The 25,320-nt window shown below is 42.4% G+C and overlaps 1 protein-coding gene across 4 annotated transcripts in view; it reads right to left on the bottom strand.

The window, feature by feature from the left end:
* ptprub (protein tyrosine phosphatase receptor type Ub) overlaps positions 1-25,320 on the bottom strand; it is a 198,128-nt gene that overhangs the window by 48,735 nt on the left and 124,073 nt on the right. For all 4 annotated transcript variants that reach the window (XM_006795928.3, XM_006795929.3, XM_006795930.3 and 1 more), the window contains exons 7-13: positions 24,764-25,057; positions 19,312-19,629; positions 15,160-15,269; positions 11,654-11,855; positions 9,474-9,576; positions 9,117-9,390; positions 3,060-3,096 (exon numbers count right to left, since the gene is read on the bottom strand). In XM_006795928.3, the coding sequence (XP_006795991.1) occupies positions 3,060-3,096; positions 9,117-9,390; positions 9,474-9,576; positions 11,654-11,855; positions 15,160-15,269; positions 19,312-19,629; positions 24,764-25,057 (1,338 nt within the window). The remainder of the gene's footprint in view (positions 1-3,059; positions 3,097-9,116; positions 9,391-9,473; positions 9,577-11,653; positions 11,856-15,159; positions 15,270-19,311; positions 19,630-24,763; positions 25,058-25,320) is intronic.

The following is a 25,320-nucleotide window of genomic DNA, read 5'->3' as shown; positions in this document are numbered from 1 at the left end:
TCTACCATGATCTTTTTAAGCAGGTTTGCATGAACTGGCAAATTTTACAAGGCTCCAAATTTGGGAGAGTGAGGCGGTGAACTCACAGCAGCAAATCATTCTTGATTTAAAAGTTGTGCATTAAACATTATAATTATAACGCGACACGTTTGGATTGCAATTCATGCTGTCGTACACTCACTGACCTCTGAAGTCAATTTCCAATCAATAATCAGTTTCCAGTCAGAATCCTCCACACTGCTTTACAGTACAGTCTCAAGGTGCCCCGCTGTCTGTGAGCTACTGGAAAGGTCGTTACCATAATAGCAGGTTATTCATTTCTCCTCCATAAAGCTTCATACTTATGTAAATGGTGCTGAGCAGTGGGTCTTTCTTTGCCTTGTTCTAGGAGCCCACTGATCCACTTTTTTTTCCCTGTGTGTCAGCCTGTCCTCCAGGCCTTGACAGCCTGGAAACCAGCCCTCCAGAGCTTACTGGAACAGTATATACTATCTGGAGAATGGGAGAAAGTCAGAGCAGGCCTGGGGATAGAGCTCTATCTTACAGCCTGCTGGGGAAAAAGAAAATCAGATCTGGGGCAGGGAAAATGAAAACAGAGCCGTGCTTTAGTCCAACTATTTGCAGCCATGGGCACTTGGGCCGCCTTAGAACCCTCTGTCCAAATAAAGATGAAAGTAGTGCAATATCATGGTAGGATTTGGCTGGATTTTTTTAATCAATCATGAATGTCTGACATATCAGAATAGGGGGAAATTAGTCACTGGCCTGATATTAGTCTAAGGCTGTTATTTCTGAAACTGCTTTGGACATCACTTTCGTGTCGCTGTCCTCCGATTACATATTAATCCGATAGCGTGACATCTCTGCATGTGCTGCTTTTAAACGTCGCGTCTGCCGCCGTGGTGAGAAAGGATTTAGCCAGTGAGTGATTCCTTTTGTGGTTTCTGTTCACACACAAGGACACACCAACATCCAAAATGCCTTTGTGTCTCTGAGTGACTGTAACCGACGCATAACAAAGACTCCAGTGCGTCTGAGACGACGCTCCATTCAAAGCACCGTCTCAGACACAAACTCAGATGCTCACTGTTTATTTTATGCCGCAACTTCATTTAAAATTAGGGGAAGGCTTCTTTATACGGGCTAAAAATGTAGCGGAGGAGGTGAAAAATCAATTTCAGTTTTCTGACATTTTGGACAGATAAGGCGGTTTTGCCTCTTTTACCCTCAAAATTTCTATTAAGCCAAACACGAGCATGAAATAGATTTCCACATGAATCCATGCACCTGCCAGCTGCCCGATGGTGGAAATTGGCACTTAGAGGAGAAATGGAAGTCTATTGTTGTGTTGAGCCTGCCAGAGGATCCTTAATTAAACTGTCACCTGGAAGTTGAAATGTAATCTCCAGCTTTGTTATCCAAGCCAGAATCATTTGCCTCCACTTCGCTTGTGATGGGCTGCTTGATAATAACGGCTTAGGACCCGATGATGCAGAGGCTCTGTTAATGGTAGAGGGATCATGGAGATCGCACATAGCAACAAAAAAAAAAAAAAACAACCCTGTGACCTGTTACACCTTGAAATTGGAAATACCCACATTTTTTTCCTGTCATCAATGGGCATTTCAGGGGGTTTTCAGTTATATCACCATGCCTGTGGTGAAAATGTAGTGCTGTCAGTTTTTTAAAATCATAACTTTCAATTGTGCATTTAACCTTTTATTCTTTTGTCTTATTTCCACTTCTCTTTCTCTACAGGTATTTTATTTCATTGCTAATTGTATTTTCTTTTTATCTTAGGAGCTCCATTGTTCATTTCTTTCATTCTGTCTCTGCCCAGTGTCAAATAAAAGTGGCAAATGCAGCATAAAGTCTGTTGCTGTGGGGACTTTTAATTAATCAATGCCCAATTTGGCACTTGTGGGGAGCGAGAAGTCGAGCTGGAAAGGCTGGCCTCTCCTTAGCCTCATCTTTTTCATTATTCTCTCACAAAAGAAGAGGCCTTAACCAAAAAAAGAAAAAGACACCCCGCCAAGTCAATTTACTTGCAAGGCTCCGCTTACTGTTGCGGTGCTATGATAACTATAAATACATGACTTTTTATTTACCGTGATCTGACAGTGTACTATGGTGGAGGGGCTCTCCTGCCATAAGGACTTAGAGTCAATTTCTCTGCCCTTTTCATGTGCCTTTGAATCAAAAAAGCCGAGGTAAAGATAAGGAGGCAGGGAGGGCTTTCTCATACTGATAGGCCAAGGTAGCTCCATCTGGAAGTTTTGATCTGGAGAACCCTTCTGGACAGCGCAGAGGTCAGAGCCCTCAGATGTAGCTGTCTGGTGGGCTGCTGATGAGAACAAAGAGACTGCCTTTGATACGACGTGTCCCAGTGTCAGCCCCCAAACAAACAGGATGAAAGCCTGACCTCTAATCCTTCCCTGCTTGTTGCCCTTTTCTCTGAGGCCCAGTGCTAAACAACCGGGGCCGCCAGAGAAAATTTGTCCAGTTCTTCACCTTTTTACTTAAGAGAAGAGAGATAGGTGGGAGCTACAGAGTACTAAGATGAAACCTTGCCTCTAACAACAGTGACTGAATGATGCTCAATGCAGTGCTAGATAACAAAGGGAGGAAAAATAGTCCTTAAAGTGTCTTTTTTTTTTTCAATTTTAATAATTTGCTGATCAGGTCACTAATTAGTTTGAACCGTCCGTCCCCTGTTAGTTTCCTCTTCACGGCAGGTTAACTATTTTTCGCTCTACCACGAGGTGTCACGAAGTAGCGACGCTGGGCAGTCAAACCGACAGATCTGAAGTATTTGCACGTTTTAATGAACAAATAAATGGTGACAATGTATCGACAGCATATTAAAAACGAAAGCTACGCGAAGAATCACCTAATGAATATTTCATCCTACAACAGAGTAAACACATCATCACCGTCACATTCGTAATGTCCTGTCTTTCTACAAAAGTACACAATACTGCAAGTTATTTAGAAATGATGCAGGGAAATGGATTCAGGTCACAGTGTTTTTGGGAGGTGAGATATTTGTGTTGAATTACCTTTGCGAGCAATGCGGATGCAGTTTATTCTAGATTCCTGAAAGAGAAAGACAACACAGACGTCAGGGGGAAAGTGTCACTTTGCATTTTGCATGAAAGAGATGTGATAATAGAAGAGAGGATGTGAAATACTGAGCCGAGGCGCACACATTTATTATGTGGTGAAAAAATTATGATTACAACACATAAAAACACACAAATGCTTTCAAAATTATGATGTTTATTCCCAAGACAAGCAGTACGGACTTAATGTTAGAAGTGATGCTAGCCCGCATCTAGAAGCATGATGCCGCCTTTCATTTCAATTGTTCATACCCTCTGATTTGAAATACAAATTACTCAACACGAGTGGGTGGCACTCACATCTCCAAAGAAAGCATAAAATGACTGAGTGTAAAAGGACGAATTACCTCACAAGTTAAGATTCCTACTGACGACAGGAGAAAACAAAAAAATATCTAAAACCTGAGATCTGTGGTGAAGTGTATGAGAAGGAGATTAGGGATTCTATCTGAAGGAGAAAAGATGAAAGTTGAAACAAATTTAGCATAATTAAGAGGAGGGGTTTCAGACCAGTCCATCGCTATAAAAATCATTCATTTTATTCAAATTTCAGCTGATGGCATCTCTCTGTTACGAAAAGAACCTTTGTCAAACAGCACTAATGGGAACCAAGACTGTAATCCAATTACAACCTCATGGAGGAGATGTATCATAAAATTAAGATTCAGAGATGCTAATTCGGGCATTATGGGACAATTATGCAAATTCTTCTATTCAGAAATGGGCAAAACGAGCTTTCCTCAAACTCCAGTTGCATTGCTTTTTTAAATTGAAAATGCATTTTTAATCCGACACTTAAACAAGTCTTTAACTCCGTGGTTTAATCTGAAAATATAGAATCAAACTGTAAACAAACATGTCCGTCACACAGAGTGCCATTTCTCCAGCCCAACAGTGTGTAAAACCTCACCACTAGATATCAGTAGATTGCAGATTGGAGTCAACTGAATCCAGTTTTCTTGCCCCTACTAATTCAAAAGCTTTGTGAAAGGAGTCCAATCCAAGTCAGTGAAACTCACTTCTGACCGATACTGAGGTGCTGTTGAGGATATACTTCTGTTGGTAACTGCTGCTATTTTGGCTGTTCCAAAGGTTGATTCTGCAGGTTTCCCCAACCTTATAAACAGTACATTTGCACAATAACTGAAACCAGCCCACTGAATGAACAATTCAGTGGGCTGTTTAATGCACAAATGCGCATGGACTGTGAGGTCAGTTCCTTGATCATTAATATTAATTATTATTAATATAAATTATTAGCTGAATCAGTTATTGTTGTAATGTAAAATAAAAAGCATACTTTGCTGGTAAAACGTACAATTATCCTGATAGAGAACCCAACAAAAGGCAGCCCAATATCCAAAGCAAAAGACCTGAATGTCCTTCAAGGAGCCTGGAGAACTATTCCTGGAGACTCTTTAAAGGAATTAAGAGAAACTTGCCTAAGAGAGTTCAGGCTGTGTTAAAGAATAAAGGTGTCCAAAGCACCCAAAGCACCCTGAAAGTGAATTGAATGAACTCTGTGTTTGCCTCCATACTAGGGCTGGGCGATATGGCCTAAAATTCATATCGCGATATAATTTGAAACATGTGCGGTAACGATATATATCGCGATATATTCTTTTCTTCTGTATAGAAATCGACAGTGTGCCTTATGTATGAATTCTGGTTGTGCTTACTGACCTCGAACCGATTTGATCACTTTCGACATAAATGAAGACGGAAAACTAAACAGCAGTGGCGTTTGCAGGGTTACTGAAGTTGGACTACCTGGTATATAATGTTGTGCTACGTGATTGCTAGCAACACAGCTATGTTAGCATAACATTAGCACAGTGAAACTGGAGGATGAACACCAACTTTTTTTCCACTCGATAAAAGTTAACGTGAGGGATTCTGGTGGTTAGGGACAAATGCAATCGCATAGCAGGATGCTATACACGGGCCAAACTTCAGTCAGGAGAACAACTGAGATTATTCATCCACAATACAAGGTTAGTTATTAATATACTGCAACAACACGGGAATAGAGCAGCTGCGAGAGAATTCAACATTAATGAATCAATGTTACGGAAGTGGAGGAAGCGCAGTTTTTGGCTTTCCCCATATTTCAAAAGTGCTTCATGTCTTTGCTATGACTGTCGGCATAATTTGCAGATGTTAATGGTTGTAGCCACTGCGATTCTTTCGACCAAAACAGGCGCAGCTTGATGACATCATCAACATGCGCTATCGCGATTGAGCAGTATAGTCAAACTCTATCGTTGGCCAAATTTATATTGTTTCTATCATATATCGTTTATATCACCCACCCCTACTCCATACTGTATTATTAACTGAAATGTTATAAGCAAATATTATACTAGTTAATGCTATATATATTATATTTCCATGTATGTCTGCATGGTTCGATAAATTGCTGCACCAATTTCCCATTTTCCTAGCAAAACATAAAGAAACACTTTTGCACATTACCACAATACAACGAAGCTGACAGGTGGATTTATATAACTTACTTTAAGCCACATTTCTAATATAATTTATATAAACTGCTATAAAATGATTATCAATTTGTTTTAATTAATACTATTCATCAAAGTGCAACCCACTTCATTTCCACTGCATGTATCAGGAGAACTGGTACATGCAGACTGCTGACTGGGGACTTTGAGCCTTCTGTGAACTGACTCAATTACATTAAACATTTTCCTTACGAAAGAAAAAAAGCTGATTCATCTGAAGCAGTCTACTTTATGGAGAAAGCATTTGAAATCATTCATACATTCAATCATTACAAGCTTTGGCAAATTAAGACAGATACATTTACATCTCCTTAATGCAGATGATGAAAAATAGGTCGTCGTGATGGACAAGTAAATTCTTCAACTCGCATATCTAAGTCATTGTGCACTAGCTCAGCAGAAGTGTTAATTGGCAAGCTCCAGATTGTGGAAGAAACATCACGTCTCCCCACGCTGTGCCAGTTACGCCAGAGGGGCTGGTGGCTCCTGGCAGCTCTAAATAGAAAACGCAAATGCCAACATGCAACACAGGGCTTTATGGCACACACTCAAGGTTTTTACAGTGTTTGTGTGTATGTGTGTGCAAAGTTTGGAGATCTAAGTGTAGTGGTTATAAATGGGTATGCTGTATCCTTCAAAGCTACAGCCTTTATCCACAGCTTTTCAAGTACCTCTTTAGATGGATCAATCAAAGCAATTACAGAGGCTTGAGAGCCACTCTCTAGATGATTAGCATGGGTAAATACCAAATATTGTGGGTCCCATATACTGTTCAAACTGTTCCACCATTATAGAGGTTCAATGTTTCCCCTTCACAAAGACAAAACCTTAAATAAACCACAGAGATTCTGAAATAACGAGGCGTCCCAATAAGTCATAAAACGTGATGACAGCTCTGTTCGCCCCCCGGGGTGCAATAGCTTAAATAACTGTTAAAGATGACAATTATGTCAGCACGGCATCAACAAGTGTTTAATCCAGGTGTATGTGACTTTCAGATGCTTCACTCTTGGGAGAGAAACTACTTTCATTGCCAGCTTCTGGAGTGCTCTTTAAATTTTTTTCTTCCACTAAAACGAGCAGGCATGAAGTAATTACGCTTCGCTCTCCTCTTTACAAAACACCACTACAAAAATATCTCCAGTACATGCATTTGTGCCTCTGTACGCAATCGAATTCAAAATGCCAACGTTCACTTTTCTGGCCTACATTTTTGTGACAGTGTGCGCACAATGCGAAAATGTGAAAAGGCCTGTGATGCATAAATGCACATGGAGCACAAGCAGGAAGATACAAAACAGGACAAAACATTTAGCAATTGCTGAACCGTTTCTGGTCCGTGCAGGCTACAGGAGCCAAACGTGAACATCTGCTTGATGGTTTTAATACACTTTGTCATTAGCACTTGGATGTGGCCACTTTTAAATGACTCTGGGAGGTAAAAAACTGCGCCTGCTAATGATGTTAATATCATTAACAAGCTAAGTGCCATGCCGTATAACTGTGTGCTCTGTTAGCAGTCTAATTACTGCTATTTTACACTCTTTAATACTTTTTTTGTTACATTATGCATATGACACCTTTTCTCCTGCAATCCTTGTCTTTTCATAATCCTGTTGTGATGTGTGTGGGTTATATACAAAGCATAGGTCGGCTTTAAGTATACCGAACTCACTGACATCACACAGCTATTACACTGACATCAATGAAAAAGCTATATTAACCTCTTAGGACCTGCCGTCCACATATGTGGACATCACATTTTGGGTTATTTAGACCAAAATACTCAATTTTGCTCTACATGGGCCTGATATCCACTTACGAGGACATTATACTGCTACTGTTCTATCAAAATTTTAAATGAATATCCTCATATGTGGCTCTCATTTTTTTAAAAACAAAAATAATGCATGTCGTGGAAGAGTTCAGGTCTTAGGAGGTTAATAAGATCCTGTGCTAAGCAATGAACACTGAGCAAGGTCTGACACACTAACCGAAATAATGTGTTTGTGAGGGTAAACTTGTTCTGACTCCTCGTGTTAAAAGCTGATTTAAGTGAAGTCGGTTCGGTCCTGCAGCACCGATATACAGATTTAAACACTCACTGCATCTGTACTTCCAGGCAAAGCAATGTTTAAAGGACTGAGGACAATGTTGGCTGTGTGATTTGGCACTGTGCTCCCATCACTGTGGGTCATGGATGCTGGCCCCCTGCCAGGCAAAACAAAGCCTTATCCCATCCGCCGGTAAAGCCAGGCCGCCCCTATCTAATCCCATTCTTGGTAGCCTAGCTGTGTGAAGTGCTCACACAGCACTCCGTCCGTGTGTTTTTTCACTGGGTTGGAAAAAGATCTTACTGGTGGGGACGAGCCACCCAGCTCCTGTTTGCAGGATTTTTAAAAACACTCACACGCACACTCCTAATGAAAAAGCAGCCGACAGAAATCGGAAAAAATAAGCAGACACGAGTGACCCAGCTTGCACGTATTTATCACCAGCTGATGATCACAGAAGACTGTGTTTTTACCTACGGCAATAACTTTCAGCTACATTGCCACAGTCTGTGAATATTAAAGCAGCAGCTTTCTACCACTGATCAGCTGCACCTGTGCCCAATTATCCTTAAGTAATTGCCTCACCCAGGTAGCAGCTCTTCCTGTAATGGAATTTGGAAAGGTAATGTGGCATCCTCTGGGTACAACTGAAGGTCTTTGTCTGTTCAAGAACAATGAAATGGAAGGAAGCACAGGCGTGTGGAAACAAGGTCTGCAGGTTTTTAGTGAGTGGACAGAAAAGCAGTCGCGTAAAAGCCTCGGGTTTAGTTCTGCGTTACCTTGGCCAGCTACATCTGGATTTTTCTCGAAGATAATTAACTAATTATTTGCATAAAGAAAGAGGGGAGCAGACAAGGACATGGAGGTAACAGGACAGAGGAAGCGAATGAAGCGGATTGTTTACTCTGAGTAATTCCACTTAATCAGAGCTTTGCTTGTTGTAATACATGCAAGTAATTCCTGTCTCAGAAATGCTTTGTTTGCAGAGAATCAAAGTGGTAGGATGTAAGCGTTTGTAGTTTTCAAGTAGTTACATTTGCCTGCGCAGTTTGTTTTCATCCAACAACCTCTTTCACTGCATAAGTGCTTGTTCAAAGGTCCACACAATACATCAGTCACAGCATTAGTACTTTAAATACAGATACTCATTAACGCCAAACACCACTGGCTCAGACTTCATTTGAGTACCACTGGCCAGGGATTAAACTGGGATAATATGGAGATGGGTGTGTTTGTGTGTTAGCATCAGTGGTGAACAGAACAGTTTCCATACAGAGGCCTGCAACTGATTTGAGAACATTTAAGACATTAAAGAACAGGAGTGTCATTGGTACAATTGGACACAGACTATAAAAAGGTCTGCAAAAACAACGTATCCAGCTTTGCTGCAACACCAGTGCAAGTTTATAGTCACTCACCCCTCTGAAGTTGCTCATAGCCTGGAAGTAGACAAGGTAGCTTTTACGGGGGTCCAAAGGGCTATTCCAGTAACCATTATACGTGTGATTGTCACCCACAGTAAAGGGACTGGCCTCTGGCAGACTGCTGGGCGGCAGCTCGGCTGTGTAGTAGTGAGGCGTCCCTCGGGCCTGGGCCTCCCCGTGTGACATGGGCAACGGAAAGCATTCCTGCACCCCCAGTTCCCGCTTCACTTTCTTCCCAGTTTCTTCCTCAACCACTACCTGGTATGTGCTGTACAAAGAACAGATGTGCATTTTAATAAGCCTGGAGCATTGATGAAAATCATTTATCTGTGCCTGAAATGATCTCCTCACCTAACAGGTGCTCCTCTGCCTTGGGCGGGGCGCAGCAGGACAGTAATTGTGCTCTCTGTCTCACTCAGCGGAGACGGCATGTCTCCGTAATCAAAGGTGGGAGCTGTGGACACAAAAGCTTACATGTCAAAAACAATAAAAGCACACGCAAATAAGCACACGTCTAGCCTTAGCCAGTGCTCATTTAAGCAACAATAATTGAGTTCATACACTGTTTCTGCCTCTTTGTCCTTTCACATAAACATGTTCATCCTTGAAATGTCACGTAACACTGAGCCTCACTCACTCACTATATAGCGTTTTCCTCATAGTACACTAACTAGTGGCAATGCAGACAGTTGTTGATACACTGGCATATCTCGCCATGTCATTAAGATAAAAAATGTGCGCACACAGCTACACTATTGATCTTTAACATATTTATAGTTTACACTATGGAACTAGAAAATCAGAGATGATTTTTTAAGGTCAAAGGAGTCGACCTCATTTTGAATCGTGGGCCACTTGGACCTTAAGTGGGTCGGATCAGCAAAACTTGATTTTGTCAATGTGCAGTCAAGAAGTTTAACTACAGTGCAGATCAATTTTTCCACAAGATAAAGTTTTTCTACTGTAGCAAGTGAAAAGAAATCTGTCAGCATGACTCTTTGTGCTTAAATTATAAGAAAGAACTGTGTCAAATTACAAAAATAAATCTGTTCGTTCGTTGCACAGACAGCCCTGTAATTTTAACTGGTACTTAATTACTTTGTTTTAGTATGAACGACTGTTTAACACCCCTGGTCAAAGCCGCACAAACTGTCTTTTTGAGCAAAGACTCGTTCCTTTGTCAGCATACAGGGATAAACGGGCTAATATACCCAAACCCCATATTGTCATTTTAAGTACAATGTTTGAATTTCCCTTCTAGTTGTCTTAGAAACACGTCCAATTAAAAGTAAAGGGAGTGAAGCTAAATTGAATGGGTTTTTCATTTAAAAGGATTTGGCTAAAGTCATGCTCCTCCCTGGAGATGTGGCGGCACATTTTTCTTTAATATCAGCAGTCAATTAGCAAGGGGGAAGAGAGCAAACTATTCATGAGGAATCGATAATTATCATATTAAAAAGCAGTTCACTAATAGCGCAGAAGGAAAGAGCACGCATCAATTAAGGTGAGTTATTGAGGAAAACCAGATGCACTATTGTCGACATTACGTACTGCCAAAAAAGAAAAAAAGAGGGTTCGATGCCAGTTGCCACACTGAACCTGTCTGAGAGATTAGAGCCCGTCAGCCACGACTCCGCGTGCACGCGAATGAGGAAACGTGCGTGGAAGGATACCCCGCGGTGGGTGTTGCTCGAAGATGCTGACAGTAGTGGCTGTTGAAGGTGTTCAGTGTTTGCTAGCTGTCAGTGCAGATTTGAGAGACGCTCAGTGTAAGTGAATGTTCTGCACCGTGGGCCAGAGGAGGAGGCTGAGGATGATCTGCAAAGACTTTTGGACTCTATCTGTGGTCTGGCTCCACGCCAGATTGCTGTCTGCCATACAGCGAGTGAGCCTGTGCACTAAATCTATAATTAAACAAACCGGACCTCTCTGCAAAGAGATGGGGGCAGAGAGAGTAAATGTTCGAGCGAGGCCGAGTGGGAGTGGTCGTGCTGTGTGCTCCTCAGAGGTGTAATCTCATCCCTTAACAAGCACAAATGCATCATTAAAAGGAAACAGAAACACAAAGGTTGGATTTCTATCACCAGTAATAAGCTCTGAGACTCTCAGAAGGGGTGTTCTGGTCCCGAGAATGTTCTAAATCTTTCTTCACACATAACGCACAGCAGTGTCCCCTCTGTTGTGCTTTCCTGCTACCTGCAAGTTAATTTATGTCTTGAGGACTGTGAGATGACAGCGTGCCACTAGATTGGAAAGGCAATTGGAAAATAGCTCTTGCACTCTGGGAGCAGCAGTTTTGCCTCAGCGAGGGAAGAAGACACAGAGGTTAAAAGAGAGAAAACCTGATTTCTAATTATAGCACACAGTGGGTGAAGTCTCACTGTTGTACCTGCATGCTGCATTAGCGATAGGCAGCGATGGCACAGAGAACAGCCTCTACACGCCCGCCTTCATTTCTATCTTACGATTTTACACCAGATTTCGCACCGTCCCCCACGATAGCACGGATGCTCCGACAGCGGCGCTCCTACCAGAGATGTTAGTGGTGATCTCGGTGAGGGCCGTCTGGCCAAAGCCCTTGGCCGTACGTGCCCGGACGGAGATTAGGTAAGTCGTTCCAGGGTGGAGGTTGGAGAACATGTGGTAGGTTTCGTTCTTGAGCTTTGACACTGTTCTCCTGGGTCCTGGGACGTTGATGCTCGGATCAGATGACTCGATACTCTGGTAGCTGATCTGATGTCAGATAGGGAATAAAAACAGCATAAAAAACAGTTAAAATGATTTTTAGCTCTGTTGTTATACCTGCTAACAAACTTAAACGGTGATTTCCCCCCCAGTTGAGTTCATCAAATAGGTGCACAAATGGCTCGGTCATAAGTAGTAAATTAAATATTTCATTGATATGATTCACTTGACATGAAATAAACTGCTTCACTAAATAAACATGCTAATTGCTCATGTGGTTTCCAGTTTCAGGTGAATACGTCTTGATTGGCATGGTCGCCATTAGCTCAAAGGCATACAAGCAACATGGAGCTCTGGTGAGAAGCATTGTGAGCCATAAGTGATTTTCTGACTAAGTAGCTCATTATGAAGGCCAGAGACGGAACCTCACGCACTAAAAAGTATTTCCAAGCATGAAAATCAATACTGTGAAGTGTTTATGAGTTTAATTAACACTTGTTAACACTACGAAATCGGTGCGCAAGAGTGTCCTCAAAAAAGTGTAATCTTTTCAAAAGTTTTTCCTCGAAAGGTGATTAGCTGTGCCTCTACCTCACGAGAATTTCCACTTATGCTCTTTGAAATAGTGGAGAGCTAAATGAGATGACCTTACCGCAATCAGACAAGGGTGAGCGTATTAGGGAAACGTGGAGCTGGAGGAGATCCACTTCACTGAAGAAACGAACACACACACGTTTCGATGCGTACCGTATGTGCTCGTGCGCGTGCACGTTGCACACGCCGGCGCTGACCGAAGCTTCTGCTGATTATCATAAGAAGAGCTTTATGTCTGCTCATGGTCGTAGGGAGAAGATAGAATTATGAGCCATCCAGTGACTGAGAACAGACAGACCACTGTGTTTCTGCTACAAAGGCATTCATAAAAAATGCCAGACCCAGCACAGAAGAACGAGGAGGGCTTGCAGGACAGCTTTCTGGTCGATAGGCTCAGGCAGACTGGTCAATAGTTTAATCTGAGAGAAATGAAGAGGATTTCTACAGCTTTGTATAAAGCTTTCTTTGTCAGTTGAGGAAGATCAGTGTACACTACAGTGTAAAAATCTTCTGCAGCCTCCACTTTATATGTCAAACTAGAAATTCTATTTAATATATCCTTGAAGTGACATTGAAAGAGAAGCCACGGAAGGAAGAGTTGAGCATGGGTAGGCAGGCCTACTGAGTGCTTACTGCAGACGGAGGGTGTAAAGTAAATGCAAAATGATTGTCCAGCTAAGCAGAAGCCCTACAGCAAAAAATTGTGTATCGATTAAGGTGCCACTCTCTGTTTCTACAGGACAAGAAGACCGGTTTTAGTGTCCAAGCCATGTGCTCAACGTTAGCAAAAGCATATCCAGTCATCGCTGCTATTTTTGTTTATAAAGACACACATGCATTGTCCGTTGGGTGGAAAAAGAAAAAAGCATAAACTGCAGCAGAATGGTTGTGTGATTAAGCACATACTTTATCTGTGCCGTGCCAGTTGCAGCAATGCTGAAAATGGTTCAGCAACTAGAGAGGGAAATATTTTTTGCACTAGGCAGGAAACAAAAAAGAACAGGCACGCTTCAGTTCCAGGAAAATGCTGTTTGGGTTCGTTATTTTTTGTATTGCTGGAGATTTTTTTGTGCTGGTAAAAAATATTGAATATAAAGTTAACAACCCCTTGAAAAGAACCTCTAAATTTATCAAACCAAATGGGAAAATTATATTTTATTCTTGACCACAAAAATGGTATGGAAGCAGTAGAACAAACTACATCCACCTCAGTTTAATTTATGAGTTTATTCGTATGTATGATGCAAGCAACCCAATAAAGGAACTCAGCCTGCAGCTAAGCGCCTGATCGTGCATTTTGCTTAGCTTTAAGACTTTACCAACTATCCCAGCAGCCCTTTATGTGTTGGAGGTACGTTTTATCCTAGAGAGGTCACACAGCAGATTCCTGCACCGGGACTTTTACTGAAACTGTGAGTAAGGCATCTGTACTTTGCAGGCATTATATATTCTGGGGAGGTCTTGCATTGGATGACACCCAGGAGTGATTGCCACTCAAAGTCTCAGAAGAAGATCATAGTTGATCTTCTATCACAGTTGAGTTCAGAGTGTCAGTCTCCTTTTTTCAGGCAGCTTGTATGACCTACGTCTCTCACATGACACACTGTTGATGGCACAAATGTTTTACTCACTGGCTCAATGGTCTTTCATTAATTTGCCTGATTTACAAAATTAATGATGTTTAAATTTATTAAAACTGATTTTTTTTATTTTTTACATTTGACGTCTTAAAACTCATCCCTGCATCACTTTTCTTTTCAGCAATAGTGTATGCACTCATACAATCCCGATGCTTACTTTTATCACTATACAATACCAATAGGGTTAATACCACTAGGCTTTCCATCTGTAGTATATAATATTTAACAACTTTATTTAGAATATTACTGTGTTTTTCTTTGTATTGTCAAAGCCACTTTACAAATAAGGCACCGTGGTGCAGGTGGCACGGATAGCTTGGATGGCAGGTGAGGGAGAGAAACTGACAGAGACCTCGCTCTGCGCCTTTCAACTAAAATGCCGACAGTGTTTAACAGGACGTTGAAATATGATTAAACATAATACTATTTAAACAACCAAATAAATTAAATTATTAAATTAAATTTTCCAGCTGTCTGTCAGGGCAGGAGAGGAATATCAGAGTTACTATTGGCTAGAGAATACGAGCTAGTTTGATGGTTTCCTAGCAATAACACGTTTAATATCTGTGTTTGTTTTACTGTAGATCAATGTCATTTCATTTTTTTAAAGATTCATCTGAGCATATGAAATTCTCTTTTCTTTTAGCTGTAGTCTAAAATCACTACTGTACAAACTGCACTTAAATAACTGATTCATCATCATCAGACAGTACAGGATTTTGACATCTATACGTTTGCAGACTTTGTACACAGAAATATTTTCCCAGTTAGTTTCTGCTACAGAAACCATGGCAACCCTGAATAAAGTTCAAGATAAAGCACAGAGAAGTTGATTAATCACCCATCCAGCCACTGGCATTTAACATGCTGATATGTATGGGTACAGCTTTGCTTGTTATTAGATTTGAATATGTTTACACTCCAGAATCATTAAACGAATCAGCAAACAACAGCACAGCAACCATGTTAGCTGATTAAGTCAACTTTTAAATCCAGCGGAGCCAACAATGATAACAGAGAGACTACTAAATGCTCGCACCTGCCCCAATCCACCAAACTCTACAACCAATTAAATTTACACATCGAAGAAATTCACCCTCATGTCTCCATGGGCTCACCTCATACTGGGTAATAAGTCCATTGGGCTCAACAGGCTCCTCCCACTTCAGGAAGATCATGTCATCCAGTGGGGTGAAGGTGAGTGACTCTGGTGCGATGCCTCCGGGGACTATGAGAAATTACAGAACAAACATTTGTCAGGGAAACTGAAGGGCTAATCACACAGTGATCCTCTCCTGTCAATATCACAGAGTGAATGTCATTGTGGCCCAGAGCAACGCATCACACAAAGCACTCTGACACACAGAGCAGTAGGCAGGCAAATCTCACAAAAAGGATACAGTTTATTCATGAACTGCATAAATTATGCACCCATAACAAAGACGAGAAAAAAGAAAACATTATAAAAGAATTATATTTTTTATTCTGCTTCAGTCAAAGCTTAAATATACTGATGAATATGTGAAGGCCTAAGCTCTCAACTATACACGGTTTTGGGGCCATTCAGTTGAAGTCCTGGTCCCAGCGGTGTGTGCGAGTACTGCGCAGAGGAAGACTGTTATGTGAGATTCAGGCCTGAGGCTAAAGCGAGAGCCAAACAGCTGAGTTGACTGTTTTTTTGAATTGGGTTAGTCAGGACTACAAATTAGCTTATTGGGACTTTTGGAAAAGGTGGTTCTAATTGACACGCACTGTTTGTATTTATACATATACTCATCTTTATCTAAGCAAAAAAAAAAAACATTCACTCTGTTATTTGGTTACTCTTTTTCTATCTTTCTCTGTACATATGTGTGTATATAGCTTTCTGAAAAATCCTGTTTGTTTAGATGTTTTTCGTTTTTTTGGTTCACGGCAGAATTGATTTCTCCTTTAGCCACAACGCAGAAAATCTGTGAAGGCACACAGGAATAATAGGAGATAAGAAATAAGAACAAAATCCTATCTCGGGATTGCCCGAGTCTCAGATATGTTTTCTCTTTTATGTTATTTCCATCTAAAAATGAAATGGATCTTTTGTGATGCTGACTCAGGCTGTGTCCCATTTCAGGGTCTGCACGCTTGAAGTACGCGCACTACGCGTACTACGTACGGTGCGTACTATAAGTACGAGAAGTGCGGAAGTGAGAGGCTTGTGAAATGGGACGGTATATGCTTCGTCACGCTGTTCAGGTTGCCTAGCAACCATGATACTAACCGCGAGACACGTTACATACAGCTTTGTTTGACATAAATGAAGGAGAAAATTGTTTTGTTAGTCAATCATTTTTGTCATGACATCACTTTGATTAGGTGAGTATCTGAGGCTGAGACCACAGGACTGTAAAACATGATTCAAGGGTTTCATTTCTGTACTGAACAGTCATTTACGATTAGCTAGTAAATAATAATTAGTTAATGTTGTTCATGAGACTAAAGTCATCTCACTATGGTAATGTAAATATAATATGGCCAATATTATAGTATTGTCAGATTATTATGAGATATATATATATATATATATCACTCACTTTCAGCTTGTTGTGTTTGTGGATATATGACTGACTTTAATTATCCATAAAATCATCAGATTCTCTGTAAGATTAAGGTCGACTATATATATATTTAGAAGTATAGGCTTTAAAACCAAGTTAATGCTGAAAGTACAAACATCACTAGTGTCACATAACTTTGCCAACATGTGGCCAACAGCAATGTTTTAATGTTCTTCGTTATTAAACATTCGCTCATAAATAAGTGACGTCATATTCAGTACTTACTTTTGACAGTTCACTCTTCGGCCACTCCCTTCTGCCGTATTTTGCGGCAAAATTATCCACACCCACCGCCGCGCTATGAATTGTGGGATATATGGGACCACGAAGCGTGCACCGGACCACGCTTGATATTTGGGGAAATCGACGGCGCATTTGGAGTATGCATTTGAAGTACACTTCGAATTGGGACAGCCGTCGTCGCGTGGCGGTGACGTAATCGCACTTAAAATGCGTACTTCAAGCGTGCAGACCCTGAATTGGGACACAGCATCAGTCAGCTGGTCACCCTTTCTGTATTAATGCGTAAGGGAGAGGGGAGAAGTTTTAATTACACAAAACTGGACTGATAATGGATTTGTGTATTTTGAACACTGATGGAAAAGCAGAATTACACCAATCTGGCATAACATTATGACCGCTGCCAGGTGAAGCAAATAACACTGATTATCTCTTCATCATGGCACCTGTTAGTGAGTGGGTGATATTATGGAGCAAGTGAACATTTTGTCCTCAAAGCTGATTTGTTAGAAGCAGAAATCTGGCAAACCTAAGGATCTGAGCAAGTCTGAGATGTGCCAAATTGTGATGCTAGATAACTGGGTCAGATCATCTCCAGAACTGTAACTCTGGGATGTTCACAGTCTGCAGTGGTTTATATCTATCAAACACAAAGAAAGAACAGCGGTGAACCAGCAGCAAGGTTACAGGTGACCAAGGATCACTGATGCACAGAGCTGTTCTGGTAGAAAGGTGTCAGAATCTACATCCGCATTGCAGTTTGTTGTGTGTGGGGCTGCATAGACACAGACCAGTCAAGACGCCCGTGCTGACCCCTGTCCCCAAATGAAAGCACCAACAATGGTCACGAAGCCATGGAAGAAGGTATTCACATTTTCTTTGACATCACATGGATGGCCGGTTGTGTGTGCATCGCTTACCATGGTGAAACACCTGGTATTAGGATGCACTATGGCAGGGGTGTCAAACTCCAGGCCTCAAGGGCCGGTGTCCTGCAGGTTTTTGATCTCACCCTGGGCCAACACAGCTGAATCAAATAATTAGTTCATTACCAGGCCTCTGGAGAACTTGTTGAGGAGGTAATTTTGCCATTTAAATCAGCCATGTTGGATCAAGGACACATCTAAAACCTGCAGGACAGCAGCCCTTGAAGCCTGGAGTTGGACACTATGGGAGGAAGACCAGCCACCGGAGGCAGTGTGATGCTTTCTACTTGGAAACCTTGGGTCCTGTGATCCATGTGGATGGTACATTGACATATATCAGTACCTAAGCACTGAAACAGTATTCCCTGATGGCTGCGGCCTCTTTCAGCAGGGTAGTGCGCCCTGCCACAAAACTAAAATAGTTCAGGAGCACAACAACAAGTTGTTTAGCCTCTAAATTCCCCTCGAAATCTCAATCCAATCAAGCATCTGTGGGATGTGCTCGACAAACATGTCTAACAAGTCCATGGAGGCTTCATCTTACAATTTACAGGGCTTAAAGGTTCTGTTGCTAACATCTTGGTGCCAGATACACCAGCACATCTTAGGGGTCGGGTGAAGTTCATGCCTCAATAGCTCAGGGCTTTTTTTTGCAAGCAAAGAGGGAGGATACAATCCTAGGGAGGTGGTGTGTGTCCACAAAATTATAACATAGGACCGTTTCAATATGGTAAGCCTGCACTTATGAGAACATACAGTGGGCTAACCCCAGACCGCAGTTTAGCATGTGACAAACTGAGCAAATGCTTTAAGGCAATAAAACGTTGGACTGCCAGCATTTAGTGGGAACCACATAATATTGGAACTTGTACTTTGTGATAATTGGAGAGTGGAGGGTTTGTTTGTTTTTTAAGAAAATAACATTTAATGTGAAGGCCTGATGAATGACAGGTGTCTTTGGCTGTTAAGGAGCGAGAGCAGCTTTAAGACTTTTCCCAGCTGCTCTAATATTAGTGCTAATGTTACAGCTTTTTAAAGTAACAGTCCTACAATATTCTCACCTTCATCAAGGTTACAATACTTTTGAAGAAAAGTGTTTCGGAAAGGTGTTGATTGGATTTTTTATTTTAATCTCGGAAGCTCTCAGCTTTTTGTTTCTCTCAGTTGTACTGCAATATAAAGCAAGGTGATTCTGTTATTTAGCCTCCCTTCATTGATTTAAATGAGGTGGAAAAGATAATAAACAGAAACGCCTGCTAGTAGGAAACAATGAGTTCAACAGCAACACATAAACTACATCCGCCATAAAACAGTTTCACTGAAATCATTAGAACTTTAATCAACATGGGATCAGATATTAATGTTGCACTTGGCTGCAGATCTAATAAACTGGTAGTGAACCTTGAATGTGTAGCATTCATCCAGTGGCTCTATTCGGTTTTAGTTTCTCTGCGCTCCGTCTTTTACCATCTATCTACTGTCTTTTCTGTAATCTTCTTCTGGGACTTACTGTCCTCCTCCGTCTGAAAGGTGACCTCTCTGCCCTCTTTCTTCCCCTCTGGATTTGCCAGTGACAGACGGACATGGATGGCATGGTAGGGTGGCAGATCACGCAGCGTGAAGCGTGAGGCATTGTGTTCCACTGCAAGGCACTCGCGTACGGTGGTGTTGTGGCCGCCGCCTCCTCCCGCCATGGTGTAGCGGTAGCACAGGGACACTGAGTAGGTGTGGCAGCGTGTCAGGTTGAACGCCAAATTCTCCCACTGCAGGGACAACTGCCTGGGCTGGATATCTGTGGCGGCGAGTCCCCGTAATGCGCGCATGGGCTCTGTGACAGATTGAGGAAAAGGATATGAGAGATACGGACAAGACACATTTAAGCTTTTATTGTGAAATATCAACAACATCCAGCAAATAGCCTGCATTACTAATATAACAGGACCACCCGGGCAGTTTTCAAGCTGTTCCTCTTCTACGTGCCGCCATACTGCCCTGCCACAATGCAGAGGTCATTTTGCTGCCAGCACAACACACCCACATCCCTGATGGCAGAACAGGAACTCACACCAATTGCGCTAATTAATCGGACAGGCCGCGGGTTGCTGTTGCACTCCCACCAGTCTCCTCCCTTTCCCAAAGCAAAGTGGCCATGCAGTAGTTTCACTCCTTCGCCCTGAGGTTTAATCCACATACAAAAAAACACAAGAGCATTCACTTCCGCTGGTCAGTGTTACTGACGGGTCATCGCAGTGGCCCGGTCCATATTTTTAGAAGGCACCGAGTTAATTCTGGTCACTGGCGGGTTAACCCCGACTTTCTCTAACTCGTACTAAAAGAACAACAGCTGCGTCTGTGATATTCCCCTTGAATTTATTTGCTCACTGAAAGATACAGAGAGCCTCTATACCCAGAGGCACAGACCGGCCAGTGTTCGGGAGGACGTCCGAAACTGAAGCAAGGCCAAGTTAAGCCAAGGACATCCTCCGTATCAATGGAGGTATTTATCAGTGGAAATTATTAACACAATCAATGCCGTTTTTGTCAAGCAATATGCTACATAATGCATTGTATGGCTTTATTCTTTTAATAGGGCACGATGAGTAATGGGCCAGGGAGGCAGGGAATGACAGCAAAGATATCAGGTACAGCAAGAGATCAGTGGAGTTTGAGGTTACTGGCCAAGGTCTTCATTCCCTCGCTGACTTGCACACTCAGAGGGATTCTCGCTGCAGCACAGATTAGTGCAGAGAACTTAAATAAAGTGGCTAATGCATCACTGAGCAGGGGCTAATGCATTAAGACAAGTATTATCTGAGAAAATGGATTCGAAAGGTGCTGTGTACTTGTGCAAGGACACACAGGCACACAAACAGACATCACATACATATGTACATATATATAGATCTATATATATATATATATATATTCCAGACTGTCTGAGATGCTTAGCCAGAGCAGTGGAGATTTTATGACAGTTCCAATCTATACTAAAGGTCTCTGCAATCACCAACTTTCTCTTTTAATTTGCTATCTGGCATCTCAGGGTAGATGGAAATATGAACAGAGCATTGATCTGAACCTCTTCCAGAGTAATGTGCCGGTAGATAAATGGGTGGGCACGGTAATCGCACCGTAGTAGACTGCACCAAGCAAGAAATGTTAATGTACCATTGTTCAGTGTGACTGAGGATTGTCTTAATGGTGCAGTTGACAGTCTGCACAGTCTGAGAGCTAAATAAAGAGAGGCATTTAACTGCTGAGTTGATGAAAGCGCCACCAAAGCGGCCACAGTGTGCTCATTATGGGTTTTCTCAAAGTGGACATTTGTGCCAGCCCCTTCCCTTAGCCTCGTCTTATTTGTCTGTATGCCACGGGCACCCGTTCCCTGGCACCCCGTGGCATGAAAACTGCAGCCGTCCCAACATGGACGAAAGCCCACAGCACCGTGGTGATGAACGGAGATTGGAAGTTAGAGAAGATGCGATTGGTTCTGGTTTACTTCCTCTAAAATTGCAGCATGGGACAGCAGCAGTATAGATTGTGTTATACAGACATTCACTCACACCCTGGTGCACAGGAATCCAAATCTGCCCATATAGGGAATTCTGCCTCTGAATGGAAGACATGATAAACGACATGCCAAGTAAGGCAAAGCACTTGTGTTCCTAATGTGCCTAATTTTAGTTGGGCTCCAGCGTTGGCTTCCTCTAACAGACCAAAAGCATCACAGGCAGGGGCTTTCCAGAAGGTTCAGTGACCCAGCAGCAGGTGGAAGCCCATTAGCATAGTTTGGGGACCACCTGCAGTACAAACGCTCGCCTCTCCTCTGTGGTTTACTTGAGGGGCTTCAAGCTGTGCTAATGCACCGTGCTGATAATCACAGCAATGGCTCATCAGGCACACCTGTATGACCATCGGAGCCAGGTGGAGACCGTGTTCACATTCACGGCCATTAGTTTTACAGCAGCGGCGCTAGGATGGCTCGCCACCACGAGGATGTATATGTGCACAGCGCAGCCGGCTAGCCAACATGCTTCACCATGAAAGAGTGAGATTAGTCACGGTGGTGAGACACGGCTTCGGGAGAGGAAATTCACTTCCTAAATACAAAAGAGGGTCCAAAATATCCCTTCTGTTCACCGGATAATTACAACCTTCCCCGAAACCAAATCACAACAACAACAGCAACCCCGCCGATCTATTTTCTCATACTTAAACGTAATCGGGCCAGCAGCGAGTGCATGCGCGTCTGTCTGTGTTCAGGATTCAGCAGAAGCATGCAGGGTGAGCAGGGGTGGTGTGGACCAGATGGTTTGAAGGTTTGGGTCAGGGGAACTCTGGGAGACAGCCGGTTATTAGAGCTACTGAAGGGTCAAGAATGTGAGACGCACCAGGAGGAGATTCATAGTGTTGAAGTGTATAACAAAATGCACACGTGTCAGAACTGTAAACACTGATTTGTGTCATGCAAAAGCCAATCAAATGAAGCCCCCACAACACACACAGACACACACGTATATATATGTACACGATACACTGATGGGCCAAATTAATTTCACCTACACTTCCTCTGTGTTGAACTAGTGCTGCATCTAAATGCCCTGTTTAAAAGCTCAGCAAACACAGCAGTATTACTTATCCCACACATGGCTGAACAACCTAATGTCACAGTGGTTGAAATGTAAATACATCATTAAAGGCAGAGTTTAGTGACTTTCACAAACACCGATAGCAGCAACTGTGAAAGCAATTTCCGTACGTTATGAATCCGCTCTCGCTTCACCTCTCGCACGTTCGCTTTCATTTTTACTCTCACTTTGAAAAACTACCCCGACTCCACCGCCATCGCCTTCCCTCTACTCTACTTCTTCTTGCTATCAACCTTTTTTTTTTTTTTTTTTTTTTTTATTGGGAATTTTCTCTGTCTCTCGTTGTTGCGGAGCGGTGTGCGGGGATAGGCGAAGGAGGGCAGAGAGCTCACTCACGGCGCCTGATGAATGAGGGGTGTCTCTGGCTGTTGGGAGAGGAGAGTAGCTTTAATATGTCATTGGAGAGGAGGCCAGGGAGGCTCTAGTGGAGCAGGGTAGGAAGATATGTGAGGGATGGCGTGTGGCAGGGAGAGACCGTTGGGCATAGAGAAGAGTGATGACCATGGAAGACGTGAATCCACAGACTGCCTTTGGGTAACACAAAGCTCTCCATTTTGTGTGTCTGTGACTACATTGCACACATTGCAGATTCGGGCGGCGGTAATGACTACCTGCAGCTTCTGTGTGTGCATCTGCAGTAACACAGTTTGTTGTATGTATATTTAAAAGAGAGCACGGTTGTGGGGCCCTGCTCTTCTCCTGGGTGTTCTGTGTCTGAACAGTGACAAACGACAGAGACGGGAAACGCGAGCGGGACAAAATGAACAAAAACAACACAAAGGCTTGATCAGAGCCTTAAAATGCACCAGAAAAGAATTGTTAAGTGTTAGTCTGAATAAAATAAGAGTCAAAAATGATAATGAGCAGTCTCTTTTTAAATTACAGTAGGCAGAAATCAACATTTTTGAGTTATTATTAGCCAAAAAATCTGCTTTTTTCAGTTTTCTGACAAATTAAGAAAATCTTTCACCTGCTGATTCTTGTCCATTTGTTACACTAGCCAAATAAAATTTCTGTCTCCTCCAGTAGATACCAAAGAAGCCCTTTTTTAGACTAGCTACTGCAGTCAGCCAGCTGTTATCTTTTAAATAACCGTCAAAGCAATATTGCCATGCTGGCAGCAAATAAAGTCCCTTTCAGTCTCCTTGGCTACAGAGTTCAGAGAACACCAGTGATAACAAATATGCCTTTCTTATGAGATAAGTGCAGTATATGCAGCGACTGAGTCAGAACTTGTCTATCAGCTTCTCACTGATTGAATTTTAGCAGATTATCGTGACCAGCGCAGTCTCATATTGTAAGCGTCCTTTAAGTTACAGTGTGTGGCTGTTGGGCGTCAGTACAATGAGCTGAGGGTCTTTATTAGAACAGCTTCATCATAAGAAGGGGCCATATCTATAGGTATTATCTTAGCCGAAATTAAAAGTATAAGCCTATCTGATTTAGAAATTCACTGAGTTGAGCTAAAGTAGAGGATGAGAGCTGCCTCGCACTTTACGGTTTATTAGTGTTCAACGTACTTTATCCTCATATGGTTTGCTCGGGGGTACAGCATTGCCTAAATAATGCAGATACCTCAGAGGTTTTTCAGAAACACAACGTGTTGTTTGGTGAGCTATTTCCACGCAATATCAACCCCCGATAAAAAAAAAAGATGTTTAAAAAAAGAAATGTTCTCACTTTCGTAACAACTCCAAACAGGAAACAGCTGACAAGACTGTCATCGTCTCTTCACACATGACAGCGTACAAGATTTAGAGCTGCACACTGGCATAAACAAGATGTTAACGATAAGGCAGACATTCATCTGTTATTCAAATTAAAGCTTCCCCGTGGAGCTTTCGAGTGGAGCGTCTTCTTATTGTCTCGTGCACACGCACTAAGAGGCGCGTCGACGTGAGGTGGCGTGACAGGTAGCGGGCCATGGAAAATATCAACGAGCCGGCACAAGCAGGAAGGACTCGCACTGCTTAATAGTAAACACGTAAACCGAGGCTGAAGCTTTGCAAGAAGGGAAGCACAATCGTGTGTCTGCATATCAGGGATATGCAAAATGAATTTTGGGTGATTAGCAACAATTTTTGTCTGCTTACAAGGAATCTCCAGAGAGTACGGTGCAGTATGGATGATACACTCCTCAAGAGTGTGTTTAGCTCTTTATGTCATCGTTTGGTACATTTACCCCATTAATCTTCTTTAAATCCTTAAAAGAAAACACACTTCCTGTGTTAAAAGAGAGAATATATACAGCATAAAATCCCATTTTTATGAAGCTCTTATGAACCAAAGAGTTTGGGATTAATTATTAGTCACCTGCACACTTGGTCCTGCTCACGAGAGGAGGTCCCGGAGGGCCGGTTCCGCCCTCTCCCGGTCGAGTCAGCAGCACGCTGATGTGATACTCTGTGTCTGGATCCAGGTGCCACAGCTTATAGGTGACCATGTTGACTCCATGCACCTCTGACCATGGAGACTGGCTGGCACGATACTCAATCTCCTTCCTGATAATAGGGCCATCTCCCAGGATAGAGTTGGTGTTGAGCTGGATGATCAGGTAAGTGGAGCCGGCACGCAGAAGCTGAGGCGGCGCAATGGGGGATGGGGGTACTGTCGGAGAAAATGAAAAGCAGTGTTTTCTCGTTTTCCTGGTTAAGAACACATTGGTATTGATAAAAGCACTTCCTGGCAGGCCGGCAGCACTGCTGCACAATCTAGGGTGGTAAAGTTGTGCTATTAATTTTACTAATCAGTCGTATGCAAATAGATTTCTGGCTATGTTAAAGCCCACTGAGTCTTAAATGAGTCTCCAGAGACTGCAGGATGTGAGCAGGTCAAACTATGTTCAAATAGCAGATTAGTCATAGCTATTA

The sequence above is a fragment of the Neolamprologus brichardi genome, chromosome 11 (assembly GCF_056152115.1).
Source record: "Neolamprologus brichardi isolate AB-2024 chromosome 11, ASM5615211v1, whole genome shotgun sequence".
In the NCBI taxonomy this organism is placed as follows: domain Eukaryota; kingdom Metazoa; phylum Chordata; class Actinopteri; order Cichliformes; family Cichlidae; genus Neolamprologus; species Neolamprologus brichardi.
Note: the sequence above shows the minus strand (reverse complement) of the source record. Positions and strands in the feature narration are given on the sequence as shown.